Consider the following 17,339-nt stretch of genomic DNA (forward strand, 5'->3'; position numbering starts at 1 on the left):
CATAGTAGGCGTTGAAGAGTCGATTGTGAATGCACTATACGGGTTACGGATCACCTGTCAGCTGTTTAAATCTGACGTTTTACACGAGTGGTGCGTTCACATCGACTCTTCAACGCCTACTACGAGGTGAAATTTAAAAAAACACCCGATATTATTACTTACATGTGTCTCTATCGGTTAATTGGACACGAACTGATCCGTTAAAAATGGCAAGAATGGTCAGATCAGATATAGATAAATATTTATCCTTTACGAACACGTCGATACGATTTCCTCGTTGAGACTTTTCTTTATTTGTGAGAAAATTCCAGAGGAACTTTAGTTTTAGTATTAGGCGCGCTGCCCCAATGACACGTTATACGTGCCGGTTGGCGAAGCCGGTCCTGGGCATGAGCCGACTAAATTCGAGAATCATGTCAGAATTTCACGCATCCTGTTACAGGAATAGTGAATAAAAATCATACGATGGTTCGTCACCCAATAACGATAATTCCCCACCGAATTTTTACAACTACGTTAGTCCATTGCCATTATACAACTTCTAGTGGCGTGATCTATTCACCACGGAGAATCCCACCGACCGCACTATCACGCTGTCCTCTTTTAGACACGTGTGCGCCACAGGTACGATAAAGTGACGGCGGCGACTACGTGGACCTCGATTTGAAATGGGCACGTTGTAGACTAGCTCAACGTTGGCGTTGGCGCCACGTTTGACTCGCCGAAGTAGTCAGTCTCCGCTCTACCATTGGAAGGTGTAGTCGCTTTCGCGTTCGCAGCCCCGTCCACGTGACTACCGAAACCGAAAGTGCACCCCTGCGATTTGGTCCGAGTATTTCGACGTTGTCGTGCCACACACCGGCCTATTATGAATAACGTTTTCAAACAAGTCAAACGCACCTTTGCTGTCCTGTCAGCGCTATTCATCACCGGTAAGTCAAACGTTTCAATTTTTTTCGATATTTTCGAGTGACGCCACGCGGCCCAGCCTTTTTCTCTTGGCATTTTTTCGAGATTTCGGGTAGCTTTTCGACAAAATCGGCACAGACGCGCTCGCTTTAATTGCCACAAGATTTCCGCTAACAAGCCCCCGCACAAATTGACATCCAGTTACTGCTCCAAAAGTGATTTTCTATATAATTAAGCTCATTTTCGGCGAAAAGCGCCTCGACTTCGGGGGCTTCCTATTGATTCGCGCCAATCTGAAACGTCACCGGCCCCCGACTCATAATCACGTTAAAGAAATTCGTTTATTTTTACATCGCGACCAACGACACGAATCAGAAACTTGACAAAATCAGGTAAATAACGCCGCCCCCGCACGCCGAAAACTTCCCCCGATCGAGACAATTCTCCCGTATTATCTCAAACTTTTTCAATATCACACCCTAGCGGGGCCGGTGCACTTTTCGCGTTTTTTCTCACGCCACCAATCATCAGCCCTTTCAAAAAAAAAGAATCAATTTACTTTGGTATTATCGAGGCCTGATTTATGCCCACACACATGTTTTGATAAATTTATAACCGATGCGGCCGAAATAATAAGCCACCTCTGAAATACATACGTCAATGTTACGTGGTTCACATTTTTATAGTATTTTTCTTGGGCTTGTTTACAATCGCGAAAATAGAGTTGCTAGAGTCACGTGGGGCGAAATTGGCGGAAGCACAAATAGTCCATCGTCTCCAGGTGCCTATTTGTGACACCACAAGTCGAGCCCCCGACGGAATCTGACCGATTGTTAAACAAAACATCGAAAAAAAATTGTTCAAATTCAAAAATCACCGAATCCCGTCAAACCACAAACAACGCGTTTTGTTTACTCCAAATATTGTTGCTTCTGCTCGCGCGGTGCTCCAGGACCAAGTCCTGCCCCTCATCGTCGCAACTTTTACTTTGTTTATCCTTGGAATGTCCAAGCGATTAATCATCAAAAGCTCGAACCGTAAATATTTTTAATTATTATTTATCTGGTCTTTTCCGTGCCAATTACAATTGGTAAACATTCTCCACGTCCGAATTATTCCGCTCGTGGCTTGACGTTTCACAATAGAAGGAAATGTCGTCACGATATTTTATTTACCGAATTACTTCAGCAGAACTCGTTATCGGCCTAATAAAATTACTATTCTTCCGAGTAAAGAAGCACCATTTATCTCTTTGAAGCTTTCTTATCGTTCGCGTTAATTGTTGGCACAATTTACGTTAAAATAAAGATTACAAATTGTGGGAATCGCAAATGGGGATTAGGTATTGACGACAAACGCGAATTGGGAGACGCAATTTGAGGGACAATATTTTTCAGATCACATTCGTGAAAATATTTTTGTACCTGACGCATGCAGTGTTTTTTCTGTTGTTTTATGACGTCTTTAATCTTTATTATGTGTAAAACAACAGGACCACTTCAGGATCATAACAACGATAAATTGCGTCGATAAAATTAGCGTAGTGTAGGCAGTATTTTAATAAAAACTCGAAATGGGAAGGGGATGTTTGAGTAATCAGGAGGGATGTAAAGGTGTTTTTTAAAATTTCGCGTCGAAGTTGGCGTTGAAGAATCGATTGTGAATGAACCACTCGTCTTAAAAACACAGATTTTTCAAATTGCAGATTAAAAACACAAACAACGCAAAAAGTTGTGTTAGATTTAAACAGCTGATCAGAGTTGTAATCCGGTGGTTCGTTCATAATCGATTCTTCGACGCCAAGTTAAAAAAACCCGTTATTGTGTATACTCCCAAAGATACAGTCTTCTTGTTGTTGGTACTTTTATATGCCCAAGCATGTATCTTATACTTAATTATTTATTTCTAGAATGTTTCGGACCTAGTGCGCTAATCAATTCCACTTTTATTATTTTGTTAATTTCCTTTCTCTTAACTGAAAAGATGTATTCTTTATTGTTGGTACTATCGATGAATTGATGCGGTTAATTTTTTTAATAGAATAAATCGCGTTTTAGACTGATTTCTCTTGAAGAGTCGCCAATGAAAAGTTAATGAATGTTTCTCCCTTCGTCGAATCCTTTCGACATTTGAACGAATATTTTGCATGATCATTTGTTTACAAAATAACAAACCCGGGACATTTTGATCTTCGACAGTTCTTTCGATTGCCAAAATGCATTTTTCAATTTCGTCGTAACGGTATTAATTGTAGATGTATGTGTGTAGATAAAAAATAGGAAGTTTAGTTTACAAAACAGTTGGAGAATAATTGATTGACAATCCTTTGCAATTTCTCGGCTTCGTTTATATTGAAAGTAGGACCTGCTTTTGCTCAGCATCTGTCGACGCTAGACCCCAATAATAATACAAACTTATCAGTTTGGCGAAAATTATTACGTAAACAATAGCAGTTAAGTCCTGTGATAAAACCGCTATTACACCTAGCGTTATCAATGTTATCATCGATCACGCCATTTCTCATTGCGAGTCATTTTCTACTTGCAAGGTTGACCAGAAACATTTTTAGCCGATGCAGTGCCGATAAACTAACTAATCCAGTCACCGGATTCTATTTTGGTCCATTCACAAGTCGATCAGTGACAACCAACCCGGCTCCTGGAACATTCTAGAAGTTCTAGAACCCAGGTGGTACCGATTTTTCTCTGGAGAACTTCCTCGTCTCTGTCAAAGTTCCACAGATGGTCGAAAAGCGTGGTGGTCCAGGAGCGTCTCAATCTGGCTTGTGACACACATTTGTCAATTAGTACAATTAGCGCGACAGTTTCGGTACTGCTGAGCCCCAACTAACAGGTACGCAAAGGTGATGGCCTTGGCGTGACGTCGTGTGAGGGGCGAGGGAAGCGGACGAGCCCACGATCTCTCGTCCGTGATTGGTTCAAAACTATCGTACGATTTTGGACGGGTGGAGGGAGAAATGTACACATCTGTTACGCTTATCTAAGGTAATGGAATCGCGGTACTCGCGACCGGTGACGTAATCACTTTGGGATCTCGGGTGATCGCACCTCGAAACATTTTTGGTCGTTCTAATTGGCAAAGTTTTTGGTCGCAACAAAATCGCCGCTCCCGTCGTTGCCGCCCCCATTCATTTTTGCCTGGTATTGTGTCCTGGAAAAAAAATCAAAAAACAATGCAATTTCGTGGCTTACTCGACTATAAAAACCGTCCTGAAACGTGTCGCTTGTTTAAACCGGTCTTAAAACGAATTTACGGCAATGTAATACATGTGTGCTTTCAATTTTGATTCGAATCGATGGTTGTGACCTTTATTTTATTAATATGTCCTCCACATGTGGCCGAGCCGGTTCAACTATGCACCGCGATTAATTTATAGATTATTTCAAAGGACGAAAATTAGCGATTGTGCAATTTTATTTGTGTCGCAAACGACGCTCTTCCATGTCGCAATTAAAACATTTTAATTATCTGCCGTGGACGCCGTAAAACAACACGTGTGCTCGTGAAACGTTGACAAGTCCGGCTTTTAAAATTAGCTTGTTTTTAATTTAATTTCGTTTTCCCGGAGCAAGCGCCAGGGGTAGGTGAGAGATTTGTAGGAAATGAAAATGATAAAGGTGTCGGAGATTGTTTCCATAGTTCAATGGCAGCCGGTTAAGTGTTGTGCAACTCGTGTTTCGGTTAGCGGTTTTTTCTTTGCAGTTTAAAGCCTTGGAATTAATTTAGAAACTAGCGGTGATCTCTACATACATATTTTAAACTCATTCCAAGATCGCGCTCTGCGCCTCACTCTTCGTTCCTTTTAACATTTGAAAAAATACACTCGCGAAGTCAAATCGACAATGGAAAGATTGTCAAATATCAATAAGGTCTGAGTAAGTGCCAGGTCTCTTTGTCCGGAGGTATTGAAATTAAAATAATTTATTATCCTTTTTTAGGGGAAACCAGCCTCCCCAAAGGCAGATGAATGAAAAAGTTTGTAATTAAAAAATAGCTAAAGCCTGGTAGGTACAATGTGATTTTGAGAGCTTATCAAATGTTGTTAAAAGAGAAAAACTCTGTTACTTATTTATGAGAATTAAAAAATCAACAAAGTCCCAACAGTAGAGACGCTATTTTAGTTGTTGTTCATTAATAATTAATGATAAGTACACTTTTACGGTTTGTGTACCTAACCTAGTTGGAGTAAACAAACCTGTTAATAATTATTTTCCATTAAAAATCGTTGATCCAAAAATTGTTACGCACTATCCGGAAGTGGGAATTTTAAAAGAACTGAAAAAAAAATGAAATAGATATATTAATGCATTGCTTTGAAATACATATATACTAAATTTTTAGCCATTTTTTTTTAAATTAATGGTAAAAATGGAACTATTTTTTAACAAAGTTTAAAGGATTTTGCGTTACTCATTAATTTCCAAAAAATGTTTCCCTCATTTTTTGCTTTTTGTCTTCGTCCAATATTAAATTGTATCGGGTGTTCATTTAAATTTATCCTCAATGTTGGCGTTGAAGAGTTGATTGTGAACGCACCACGGATTCCAAATCACAGATCAGTTTAAATCAAACCTCACTTTTTGTGTTGTTTATGTTTTTACTCTGCAGACTGACCAGCGCATCTGCAGGATTATCCTTTGGGCCGAAATTGGCATTAATAGATCTACTAAATGAAAGAACAGTTTCGTGGTATGAACCTCTTATCGCAAGGAAAAATTAATTTTAAGTAAATAACAATATGAAGCAACCATATCAAACAAAAAATTAGATCAAATTTTATCGTGATGGTACTAATTTTAAATAGGAAAACAAGCAAAATGACGTTGTGTTAAAAATAACAAAAGTGTTTGACGTTAATTCGTCCATTATTTGCATTTTCAAGTCCTGTGAGTTTAATTTAAAAGTAGAACGTCCAATCAATTGCTTTTAAATAAATTGGACTTTATTTCAATAAAAAAAAACATTGCATCATTAGACACTTATGTAAATTATTACAAAATGTTCCAGATGGTTCGGTTTTATTTCCGAGTTTTAATTTCGTTATGAATTGGAATAAAAATATGTAACGAGAATATTCGTAATTCTGTATCAAATTGTTCGTAGTAAATATTTTTGTATCGATTTCACTTGAGTACTTACAAATCAAGTTTATTTTTTTAAATATTCTCCTTTGAACAATAGCGACGTGTAGAGTACCATCGCTGAGCAAATAAAAACTCGTACATCCAAAATTTTAGTATTGTAAATCAAAGTCTACAACGTCAAACGTTATTGTCAGTGTCAAAGTCAATGCGAATAAATGGGTTTAACTGAAATTCAAAAACAGACTAGCGCAACGTTTAAGAGACGGGATTTCGATTCGGGCAATTGCTGCTGAGGTTAGTGTTCATAAACGTACCGTTTTATTGGCCAAACAAAAAGTCAAACCTATGCATACATAACCTTTATTAAAAAAGCGATGTTTACACAACTCAAATTTTCAATTTTTGGATCTGTTGTTCTGGCATCTGTGTACGAGGTTTTTTTGGCCAGCGATAGTACGTTCAAATCAAGAAGTACACGGGCAGTCTCATGGTTCAAGTGATAATCAGTTAGGCTGGATACACGTGACGTGTATTTTTCTCTTTGAACTTGTTGCACCTATTTACTTGCATTATCGAATATTCAGTTAAAAATTTCATTTTAAATTGTTTGAATATCCTACCAAATCCTATGTTACCAATATGACAATATGAGTCTTTAATAATCAATATTTATTGGGTTTCTATGAGCAAACAACCGTTTGCAAATTTTTTGAAAATATTTAAACTGAGTAGAATTAGACATTCAAGGGTTTTTGTAAAATTTACGTACAAAGTTCTTTGGAGAACTTCCATATTTATTCATCTGCAGTGGTGAAGTCTTAATAAAATATGACCTATTTTGAGCACATAAAATATAATTTTTAACAGTTTTGTGATGAAATAATAATTATTCCAATCATGTGTATTAAGTGCCTTATCAGAAGATAAAATCTGCCACAAAAACACAATTTTCCATAGAATTCGACTGAAATCAAGCGACTTTGCGAAATTGAAACAATGCCCATGCGGTGTGCTTTTCCTAATCATGGACCAAAGAAATTGGTGAAAAGGGGTGAAAACCGCCACGTGGCAGTTAAATTTTCCACTTATCTCCCGGTGTTTCCCGACGGAACATCCTCTAATGCGTAGTCTTTTAATAATTCAGCGTTCCTTTCAAGTTTATGGCGTAATATTCAATAAATATGTAGCCACCGAAAGCCAACCTTAAATTATGTTGTAGACTGAAGTATGGGCAAATCCTCGATGCGTCGGGGTCGAATGTAATTGTACTGTAATTCGGTGAATTATTAAACGGCCAGAAGTTCGCTCGACACTTGCGGCCTTTTAAAGGGTAAAAATTAGAGCGGAGCTGTTGAACCCCGTAATGAAGAGGGTTAACGCAGGTACATCTGATGTCTGCTGTTTTCAGGAAAACGTTCACGATTTCGCCTCTACATTACGTGTTTGACATTGCGACTGAGATCTCGCGATTACGGCCGTTATAAACCTACTATATTTAGATTTCTCGATTGTCGGAATCGAAAATTGGCCTTCTAATGATGTCTACAATTTTGGAGCGAATTCGAGTCACTCGCTTTAAACACGCGGTATTTCCTCCGTAACCCAACACAGTTTCGGTCTGTTGATTATCTACAAAAAATACAATACATTAGCTAATTCGTGAAAAATAAATATTTATGGGCGACGTCATACGAGTCCATACCCGTAACACGCTAAATATTTACACACCGAGCACCTCGAATTTTCTGATAAGCAAATTGTCCAACATTTTCTTCCTACACCCTTCGAAATTGTTCGGATTTTTTATTAGTCTAGTTTACCGTTTGATTTACCGAAACGTTTCACGGTAAATTTTCATGAAAAACCTCCAGCGTAAATTTATAATTCGCCGGACTTTACACTCTTCGTTAAATGACAACGTATGGATATTTCCAAATCGTAAAAAAGTTAAAAATCGAAATAAAAAAAGTCATAAAAAGCTCTAGCTTTTTTTACCTCTCATTGTTGATTTTTGTGTGGAACAGATTTTTGCGGCCAAAGCGTTACCGATGTACGAGTATTTGAATATCATTAGCCCGTCGAAATCCAAAAGTGACGAAAAAATCTAGCGAATATTCAGTTGAACGGAACTCGGTAAGGTACGAATGGCACATTCTACTAATTGAACGTTAATACATACAAGTCGGTTTTTAGTTGGACACAGCAAAATATTTTTCAAAACAAAGTAGTAATGAAAACAATAATTACCTAAATTTCGAAGCTTACGCTAATTTAACTACAGAAGCTGTGGTGTGGATTATCTCTAAATTCAAACGTTTTTTGTTGGACAACGCGAAGACCTCACATTAGCCATAAGAGATAATATGTAATTGTTTTTTACAAGCTAGTATTAGTATTAAAAAAATCAGGGTGTTTCACGAGTGATTATGAGCTCGGCGGAATTGAAAATGCAATCCATAATACATATCCAAAGTTAACGTAGCTATTTTAAATATCGTATTGTTTTAAAATGAAATTACACTGGTCTACAGTGAAAAAATATTCTGAATAATTTTAACTAATTTTTGCTTGTCTACCCATGCTGAATAGGAGTTGATAAGTAAAAGTCATTTATTAGTTTAAGTTTTCACGATATCTGATATCAATGATATCTTCCAAATTTAACGATCCAAACCTCCTTGAGCTTGATAATACTGATATTTACGAGTTAGTTGGCATCAAATTTTGAAAATATTGTGTTTTAGTGCTCTGTCCTGTATTACTAAGTGATAAAAGTGTTAAAAGTTAAAAAAAAAACAATCATATTTTATAGCAAAATGTCTCTTTTAACACTCTTATCACTTAGTAATACAGAACAGAGCACTAAAACACAATATTTCCTACATTTGATGCCAACTAACTAAGTAAATATCAATATTATCAAGTTCAAGAAGGTTAGGATCCTTAAATTTGGAAGATATCATTGATATCAGGTATCGTGAAAACTGAAACTAATAAATGACTTTTACTTATCAACTCGTATTCAGCATGGGTAGACAAGCAAAAATTAGTTAAAATTATTCCGAATATTTTTCCACTGTAGACGAGTATTATTGCTGGACTGTTTGTCGAGATGTTACAGAAGCAGAATACAATATATACAGAATAATGTATAGAATAACAGTATAATTTCTGTTAATTTTTGCAAAAAACGGAAACTAATTTTAAGAATATATTATAAATTTTGTATTCAGCATATGAAGATTAATAAAAAAAAGTACTTTACGCGAAGAATACTTTTTTAAAGTCAAAATTTGTAGACTAGTGTTATGAATCCATGATGGCTTTGCTTCCAATAATTTTATTTGTCACAACTGACGTTTACGCAAAAGTTAAAATACGAAGTTTAAAATGTATTCGAAAAATGAGAAAACAGACATGATTCTGATTTAATAAAAATGCCGTTGCGCGTTTATGCAGACAATAAACATTTTCCCAAAAATTCTTGATTTTTTCACAATTTCATTTAACCAAGCGAATGACGTTTATGTCAAAATTTGCGAAACTGCAGAGCAGACTATGTTTTATGTTTTTAAATCAAAAAACTAATATCCACGTTAATTTTGTAAATGTATTGTGGGTTGCATTTTCAATTCCGTCGGGCTCATTTTCAATCGTGAAATATCCTGTAGAGTGTAGATTGTAGAATGTTTTATTCTTTGCCCAACATGTGCAAATTTTAATGTTTTATCAAAATTTTAACATGTTGAGCAAAGATAGTATTCAAAAGATAGTTAAATACCGAATGGCGATCACTTTTTGTCATTCTTTCATTATTTAACTCTTTACCAAGTCGTTTGTTCATCAATATTTTTTTTTGTGATTTACGTTTTACATCGTATCAAGTCCAAGTTCTTACAGTTGGTTGCAAAAAAAAAACGGGAACTGTCATAATAATAATTTACACTTTTACAATGTAAAACTTCCTTATGAGAGATAGGTTAGAATTACATATGTATTGTCAAAATTCAATGACATTTTTACAAATCATTTGATAGGTATTGTCAAGTGGACAATTAATTGACAAATGGATAAAACCGAATTTATACTAGGAAAATTGTGTTTTCCCGTTTTTTTGCAACCAACTGTACACAATATTGCAAAAATATCTTATCACGAATCAATAACGTTTTATTAATTTTATCGAAGAAACAAGCAAAACAAGATGAGAGACAAACCTAACCTCATTCACTTAGTAATATATCAACACATTGGGCCGTATCACGACACTCTTGTTAAATTTAATCATGACTCCAATTACCTTGGTGACGAATTCATCACTTTCTGGCAGGTTATAATTGCATAAAATACAATCGTTTTATGTTTACTTTAATCACGACTCTTGTTAACGGCAACTTTAATAACGGTGTCGTGATACGGCCCATTGTAGTGCAGCGGACATTACCGTATTTTTTAAAGATCTCGTTTACTTGGAATTAAACAAAAATTGATCTAAACACACTTTCGAAGTAATGACCGGCAGAACGTTTTGCCAACTGTAAAAATTGTTTTCCACAGAAGTTTATTTCCTTCAGCAATATATCTACAGCGTGATCAACAATGAGTCTAGCAATGACACAGTTGAAAAGTACCGATTTGATCGGACCTGGTCACATAAAAAATGAAATTGTCGGAAAGAAATCTTAAGTGTTTGCTTCAATCAGAATCATGGACAGCGGACTTTTTGAGAAGTTGATAACATTGACATTGGTAAAATTGTTTAAAATGAATGAAAACCGTGACTAATCATTAATGAATTGCAAAAACATTATATGTAATTAAGTAAGTGGACAGTAAGTTAATAATAACATATTAAACGTTATAATTACGGTAGTACAGTCTAGAGAAAAAGTGAGGTTATGTTTATGTCGTAATTTTTTTTTTTTTTTGGTAATGAAATCGATTCTCCCACAAAAATCTCATGTGGATTGGTGTTCGTCACATAAAATAACGCCTTTTTGTAAATTCTTGTTGAGATTGAAGCTTAGATGCTAAAGTGGACTTTCTAAAAGTTTATTCCAGGGACTTTGTCGGTAATAAAATTCTAAAATTTACGACTTAACCACCTTTAATGTGAATTACGTTTTGTCATCGGTGTATTGAAAGTTCCTTATGAAGTCCACATATCTTCAAGAATTTTTTTAAATTTCCTTGGGCATGCATCAATTTTTTCCCGTTGTGATTGTAAAAATGAAATTTAGGTACACTGGAGGAAGTACATATAGAAAAAAAATTGGTTATTTCACACGCCACTTATCTTTATGCAAATAGAAGCTTCGAATCTGCTTCCGGTTTTATTTGTAGGTACGCGTGTGTAAATCGTCGATAATTTCAGTGTTTGTGCAGTGTGGAGGATTTGTGACGCATTAGAACCGCCCAGCGTTCGGCGAAAACGGCAATAATGGTTTAATTAATTAGTTATATGAAGTTACCGGTCGATTATGGCGGCATGGGACCGGTGGGTAGGTTTCCGGGAGTCCGGGCATCGGTCTCCTGTGACTAATACCGCGGTGCAGTGAATGATGAGGTGCACTTGGGGAGGCATACGTGTCCGAAGCCGGGAATTTGATGCACGACCGGCGACTGACGCCGACCGATGATGCACTTGTGCATCGGAATTAAACGAAAGGGGAAGGAAGCGCACGCGAAAAACCCCCACACAAACCCTAAATCATTCAGAATTGTTAGCGAGTTTCGCCACGGCATTTATAATGAATTAAATTAATTAAAACTTCAGACTGCACACTTGTTTAATTTGATTTGCACGTAAGCAAACTGAATGGGGATTGCACAATAAAATTCGTAAATTATGCGCCGAGTTGTGCATCAATTTTTAATTAGAACGCTGCGTTTATTAGCTGCATCGGAGTTTCATGCAAAGAGCAACATTTTTACTCGACGCCAGACCATTAACGGCCGAATGGGAATAGGAAGCTGTTATTTGCATCGCAAATAAAACAACTTGACTCATTTTCTTGTTACATGCAAGGGAGGATCTTGACGGGTTAAGATACGCTCGAATCTGGCACGGCTCGTATTAAATTTTGACAAAATCATAAACATCTGCATGTATAATAGACCTTTTCTAGACGAACGGCTTAACCGACCCTGCAGAGCGTGCGGTTTCTTGTCGGATATGGAACTTCTCAACAACTCGCAGATATCAGCCGGAAAATTCAAATTTATCCTACTAATAATAAGCGTTCGCCGACTAAATTCTGGACAATTTCGGAATTGTGCGGTTCGCTATTAGTCCATCAAAATTCCATCTAACTACTAAAGGAGCTAATTGAAACACCTCCGATAGGGGGAACCTCGTCAAACAGAAAAAACAACACCTGTTGATTTCACTTGACAGAAAAGTGATGCCGTAGCACAATTTTTACTAAAAAAATAAGTGTGTACTTAAGTTTACAATGTTTGTCGTGTCTTTATATGTACCTAATTTCGCAGCTCTGCAACACAATGAAAATTTGGAAGTGACGCACAGCTGACTGTTTTTTGCTCGCTCGGCTAAACTCGACTCCCCCGAACTTACTCGAATGAGCCTTTCATCTCGGAGCGTGTGACGTGACGCGTGACGGTGAAACTAATTCACTGACCGGGAGTAAAGTCGCGGTGCGCCTAAAGAAGTTTTCACTTCAAAAACTTTCTGCAGCTTTGCGGAATGATTTACTCCTTTCATATCAAATATTTTTCATTGTCTGCACTTGCGAATACTAGAAACAGAATTCTGCCTGATTAAAACGTAAAATTGTGAAATACCACAAATCGATTTTGGCTTGGAACTAGATGCGTCGTAAGGGTAACAAAAATGGTTCTAGTAAATGTCACTGTAGGCATACCAGGTACTACTTTACACAGCAAACACTGAAACTAGGTTAAGACGAAGTACCTAATGTTTGCTAACAAAGAATTGTTTTTTTACAAAAAAAAAAATAGAAATCTTTCACTTAAAAAATCTGAATAGTTTTCAGTATTGTAATTTGCTGCAATTCATGATTCAGAGTTGAAACTGTTTGATATCTTAAGAGTTCTTCAACCGCATTCATTGTCTCTTCATCAAGATGTCGAATCGATATCGCTCCGATCAAAGGAAATAAAAAGTTCCAAGCAAAGAGAAAAATTAACGATGTTTTAGGAACATCGAGTTCTGACAAACTTGGAACTGTTAATTTTAATTACATCGATTTATGAAATTCGCTACGAGTTCCTGCAGATTTATCAAGCGAATTAGTGTTGAAACGTGCCAACACAGCCAATACTTAAATTTGTTTTTGATTTGTTACATTTGGCGTACATTGACAGATTGATTTTTGGTGTGTAATGATTTATGCAAGAAATTTTGCGATTGGGGTTTCTCGAAATCAATCGGTCTCTATGCAAAGCAAACACTGATCGTTATTTGTACCGAGATGAAAAAGTGTCGAAGCGAAAGGGGAAAACAATTATACTAATTATTTTTTTAGATGGCATTAAATCGTATTCTTATACTCCGACTAAGAAGTCGTGTCGGTTGTCGACAATTTTCTTCCACTCGACGTGATTATGTGTAACATAACACCGAATTTAGATCGCACTCTGTTGATTAAGAACGGCGATTAAATCTGATTGCGTTGGCGAAAAAGATCGAGAGTGACCGTTCAATTTTATGGAAGCAATGCGGGACTTCAAATGAAACATATTGCGGGCTTTAAAGTTAATAACATTGGCACCGAGTGCTTCTGATATGTTTTATATTTGAGGTTAACCCCTTCATATCAGACGGAGTATTGAATACCACACACCGAAGACGGATAAAGCTCGGCAGTCCGGGCACGTACGGTCGCTTTAGAAAAAAAGTTCGCACATGACCCATTCACCGTCGAGGGAATTTCGCTATTAATTATTCGGGATAATAAAAATGGGGTTAATCATGGTATCGCCGGAGGGGGGGGATAATGAGTTTTAGTTTCGCAATTACAGAAAAATGTAACAAATATTTAACACAGCGTTCCAGTGAATAGTGGTAGGTCTTGAATTTTCTCATGGGCTATGAGATGAATAGTCTCAGGTAGGCGCTACAAATCGACCGGAAAACGTCGTCATTCGTTACGTTAATTTCGTCTCTCTCTCTCATCACCAATTACCGTTTTTTTTTCTCAAACTTATTTTAGAATCACTTGTATGTAGCGGGCGATCAAATGAAATCCTGGGCTGGGAAGGCGTTGGAAACCGTCAATTGTTGTGCTTTTTTAAAGCGTATATTAATCGGAACATATTGACAGCTAACCTAAAATTTAGAGCCAAAAAAATCTTTCTTTTTTTCTTCCTTTGCCATGTTTTATATTAAAAATAGAATAACTTAACGATTCCTATTCTCGAAGCAAATATGTATCTAAGGGCACCCTTTGCTGAAAACAAACATGTTCAATTATGTCCCGATTAAACATAAACAAATGTCATCGTGTCAAACGGCGGGAAATTCAAACAGTACACTGTTCTAAACGGTTTACTTTTTTCAACGCCTCCTCAGCCCAGGATTTCATTTGAACGCGCGATATATGTTAATGTAAATGATAATATAAAGATTGAATAAGAGTAAGCGTAGAATGTTCGGTGGTGAAATTGGGTGTATTGTCGGGTTCCGGAGTGGAGTTTTTACGTCCATTGTGTGGTTGTGCAGTTTTAGATCGATGTCACGAGCAAATGTTTGCCCCCACGTGAACGGAGGGATTGTCTGCTCCGGTGAATATTATTGTCTAATCCAATTATGATTTTCGATTGGCTTTTACAATTAAATTCCCCGAATGTCGTTCGGGTTATGTATGGACCGATGTAAGTTAACAGTCAGATTAACGAGAAATGGCCGAATTCAAAGCTCCGGCTCTCCTGCAATAAATTGGAGCATTCGAAGTGACATAACGTGGTAGAGAAGCGGTAAACCCACTACGTGACGTCATATCAGTGATTTTCATTTGAAATCTCCCTGATTGCAACGACTTCTCTACATAACAAAGTTTCAAATTATTGGCGTAATTCTAGGAATTCGGTTAGCGGAGCAAACAGTTCACTCCGAGTTCAGATCCTGCATAACCCTTGCGATACAGGCTTATTTGCAATTTAATTCAAATGGCCCGGCGCCTCCGCCATTTTTCATCTCGGAGTGCCACCGCACTGCTTCGAACATGTACTCCCGCAATCAGTGAAGTGTTAAAGTTATGCGAGCTTTCGGTTACGTTTATCAATTTGAAATTGTCAAGCGCAAGCGAGTCTGCTAATTGTCCGAAGTTGAAAAATGAGTTGATGTGTGAGATACTGCGTCGAGCCATTGAGCGATCCATCGTGGTCGCTCGAAAGCGCTCGACGCGCTTAATTCAATATAGAATAATGCCCCATTGAAAATTTGCCCAGTTTTGTGGCGGCGGTCCGACTTCCGTTCCTTAAGTCTCCGGATTGTGTGCATTGAAAGAGTTTTGAAAACTTGGCCACCACCTCCGGGGATTACGCTCAGTAATCGGATATAAGAGCGGGACTTAATATGAATGTCAAAAGATTCGTTACAAGTGTTCGAAGGCGCTTTCAAATCAAAGCTCCGCTTTCGCCGGGTTGCTTTTTTGTCGGGACATTGTTCGAGTGGCGGAATTAATGGGGCCCGAAGCGCGACTCCCAACGTAAATATCGCGCCAGTTTTGTTTAATTCCGGCCAGAGCTCCTCCGGCTAATTAATTCTAGTGTTATGAAGATACATGTTTATGTGTCAAGTAGTTCTCCGTAATAATGTTTTTAGGCGGCTCGAAGGGGGATACAGTGACAACGGATTACGGCATGTGTCATGCCGGGGTACACTCATCTGCGAAATTAGCGCGGATGAGACGCAATAGACAATGTCTTTAATTATAAATATAATTGGGTTCGCTCAGATAAACTTACATCCCCGACAACGCCAGTACGTCTAGTAGCTTGTTGCAACAAATTGGTCCCGGTTGCCCCCAACCCCTCCAACCTACATTACACCTTCAATTCCCAAACGGAAACGTGCTTTCCAGTATTGATATAAACACAGGAAAAACAAAAACGTCGATAACATTCGCTGCCCATGTCCTTTTCGAATATTCCATTGCCCAACGCCGCTCCCTTCTTGATTAATTCGTTCCACCATGAAATCATATGGCAAACATTTCACCAAGTTGATATCACATTTTTTCCTACCCTCACTCCCTTTTCCCTTTTTTTCCTTCAACTATTTTCCCTTTTCTCGAATTGACCTGCTGCGTTTCTGCTTTCTACCGCATAATCTCTCTCCCTTTCTTCTTGCTCTCTTATCTCGAGTCTCACACCCACATCTAAATTAACATTTCCTCTGTTTAAATCCCCACTTCCCTCACATTTTTCAGTACCTTTACCATCGAAACATTTTATCCCAACTCAATTGTGGTACTTGCTCAAACATTTTCATCACGCATGCAAGTTTTACCAGTCGAGAAAATTTCGGAAGGACACTTGACAAAACAGGATCCCAGGAAAAGTTAAAAATAAACGACAAGATGAAAGGTAAAGTTCTTGGAAACCTTTACAAGACCTACCTACAAGCAGTATTACACAAAGCTGTGCGTTAATTGCCCAGCTTCCTGCAGCGAGATCGTGAACTTTTATGAAAAAGAAGGATAAATAAAAACATCGCAGGAAATTGCGGAAACAAAGTCGGAGATTTGCAATAAAAAAAAAATTGTACGTGATGGAATAAATAAATGAAGATAAGTTCACATTTTGTTTTTTATATAAGAGTCGAGGGTTTTCGTTTTACCCCCCAGCGCCCCGATGTGTACGAAAACAAATTGATAAAAATTTTGAAATTTGCGACGTTTTTTCCTTAAGCTCCAGGAGATTAGAAGATACAACGTTCGGTGATGAATCTGATTGAATTTATTTAAAGGTGATAACGTGGATCAGCTGAAGACATATGATTTGATCAAAATTGATTGGAGAAAGTATAAAGTGATCAAAAAGAATACAAATCAAATTAGGTCGTAGTGGAATTCTATGCAAATAAGTGTTAAATGCATGGGCGTAGACAATTTGCGGTCTCAAAGGTTACTTTATAAATCATAACTCATAACTGATGAATTTTAGACGTTGGAATTATAATTGTGCATTTTATAAAATAAACAAGAGCAAGATTTTACATTTGTAAGAATGGGTAATTTACCAGCTTTATTGCCAAACGCGACGTCACTGGTAAGCAGATTTTTCCCTGAAATGTCAAAGAAACGTCAACGATGTGTTGTTGTCAACCTAGAAAACAAC

At 37.3% G+C, this 17,339-nt stretch overlaps 1 protein-coding gene across 1 annotated transcript in view; it reads left to right on the forward strand.

Annotated features, from left to right (window-relative positions):
- Positions 1–678: 678 nt before the first annotated feature.
- Positions 679–17,339, forward strand: part of LOC138137879 (uncharacterized) — a 40,410-nt gene continuing 23,749 nt past the window's right edge. The window contains exon 1 of the mRNA XM_069057457.1: positions 679–932. Coding sequence (XP_068913558.1) covers positions 869–932 — 64 coding nt within the window. The 5' untranslated portion in view covers positions 679–868. The remainder of the gene's footprint in view (positions 933–17,339) is intronic.

This window comes from Tenebrio molitor, chromosome 9 (assembly GCF_963966145.1).
Source record: "Tenebrio molitor chromosome 9, icTenMoli1.1, whole genome shotgun sequence".
Lineage (NCBI taxonomy): Eukaryota > Metazoa > Arthropoda > Insecta > Coleoptera > Tenebrionidae > Tenebrio > Tenebrio molitor.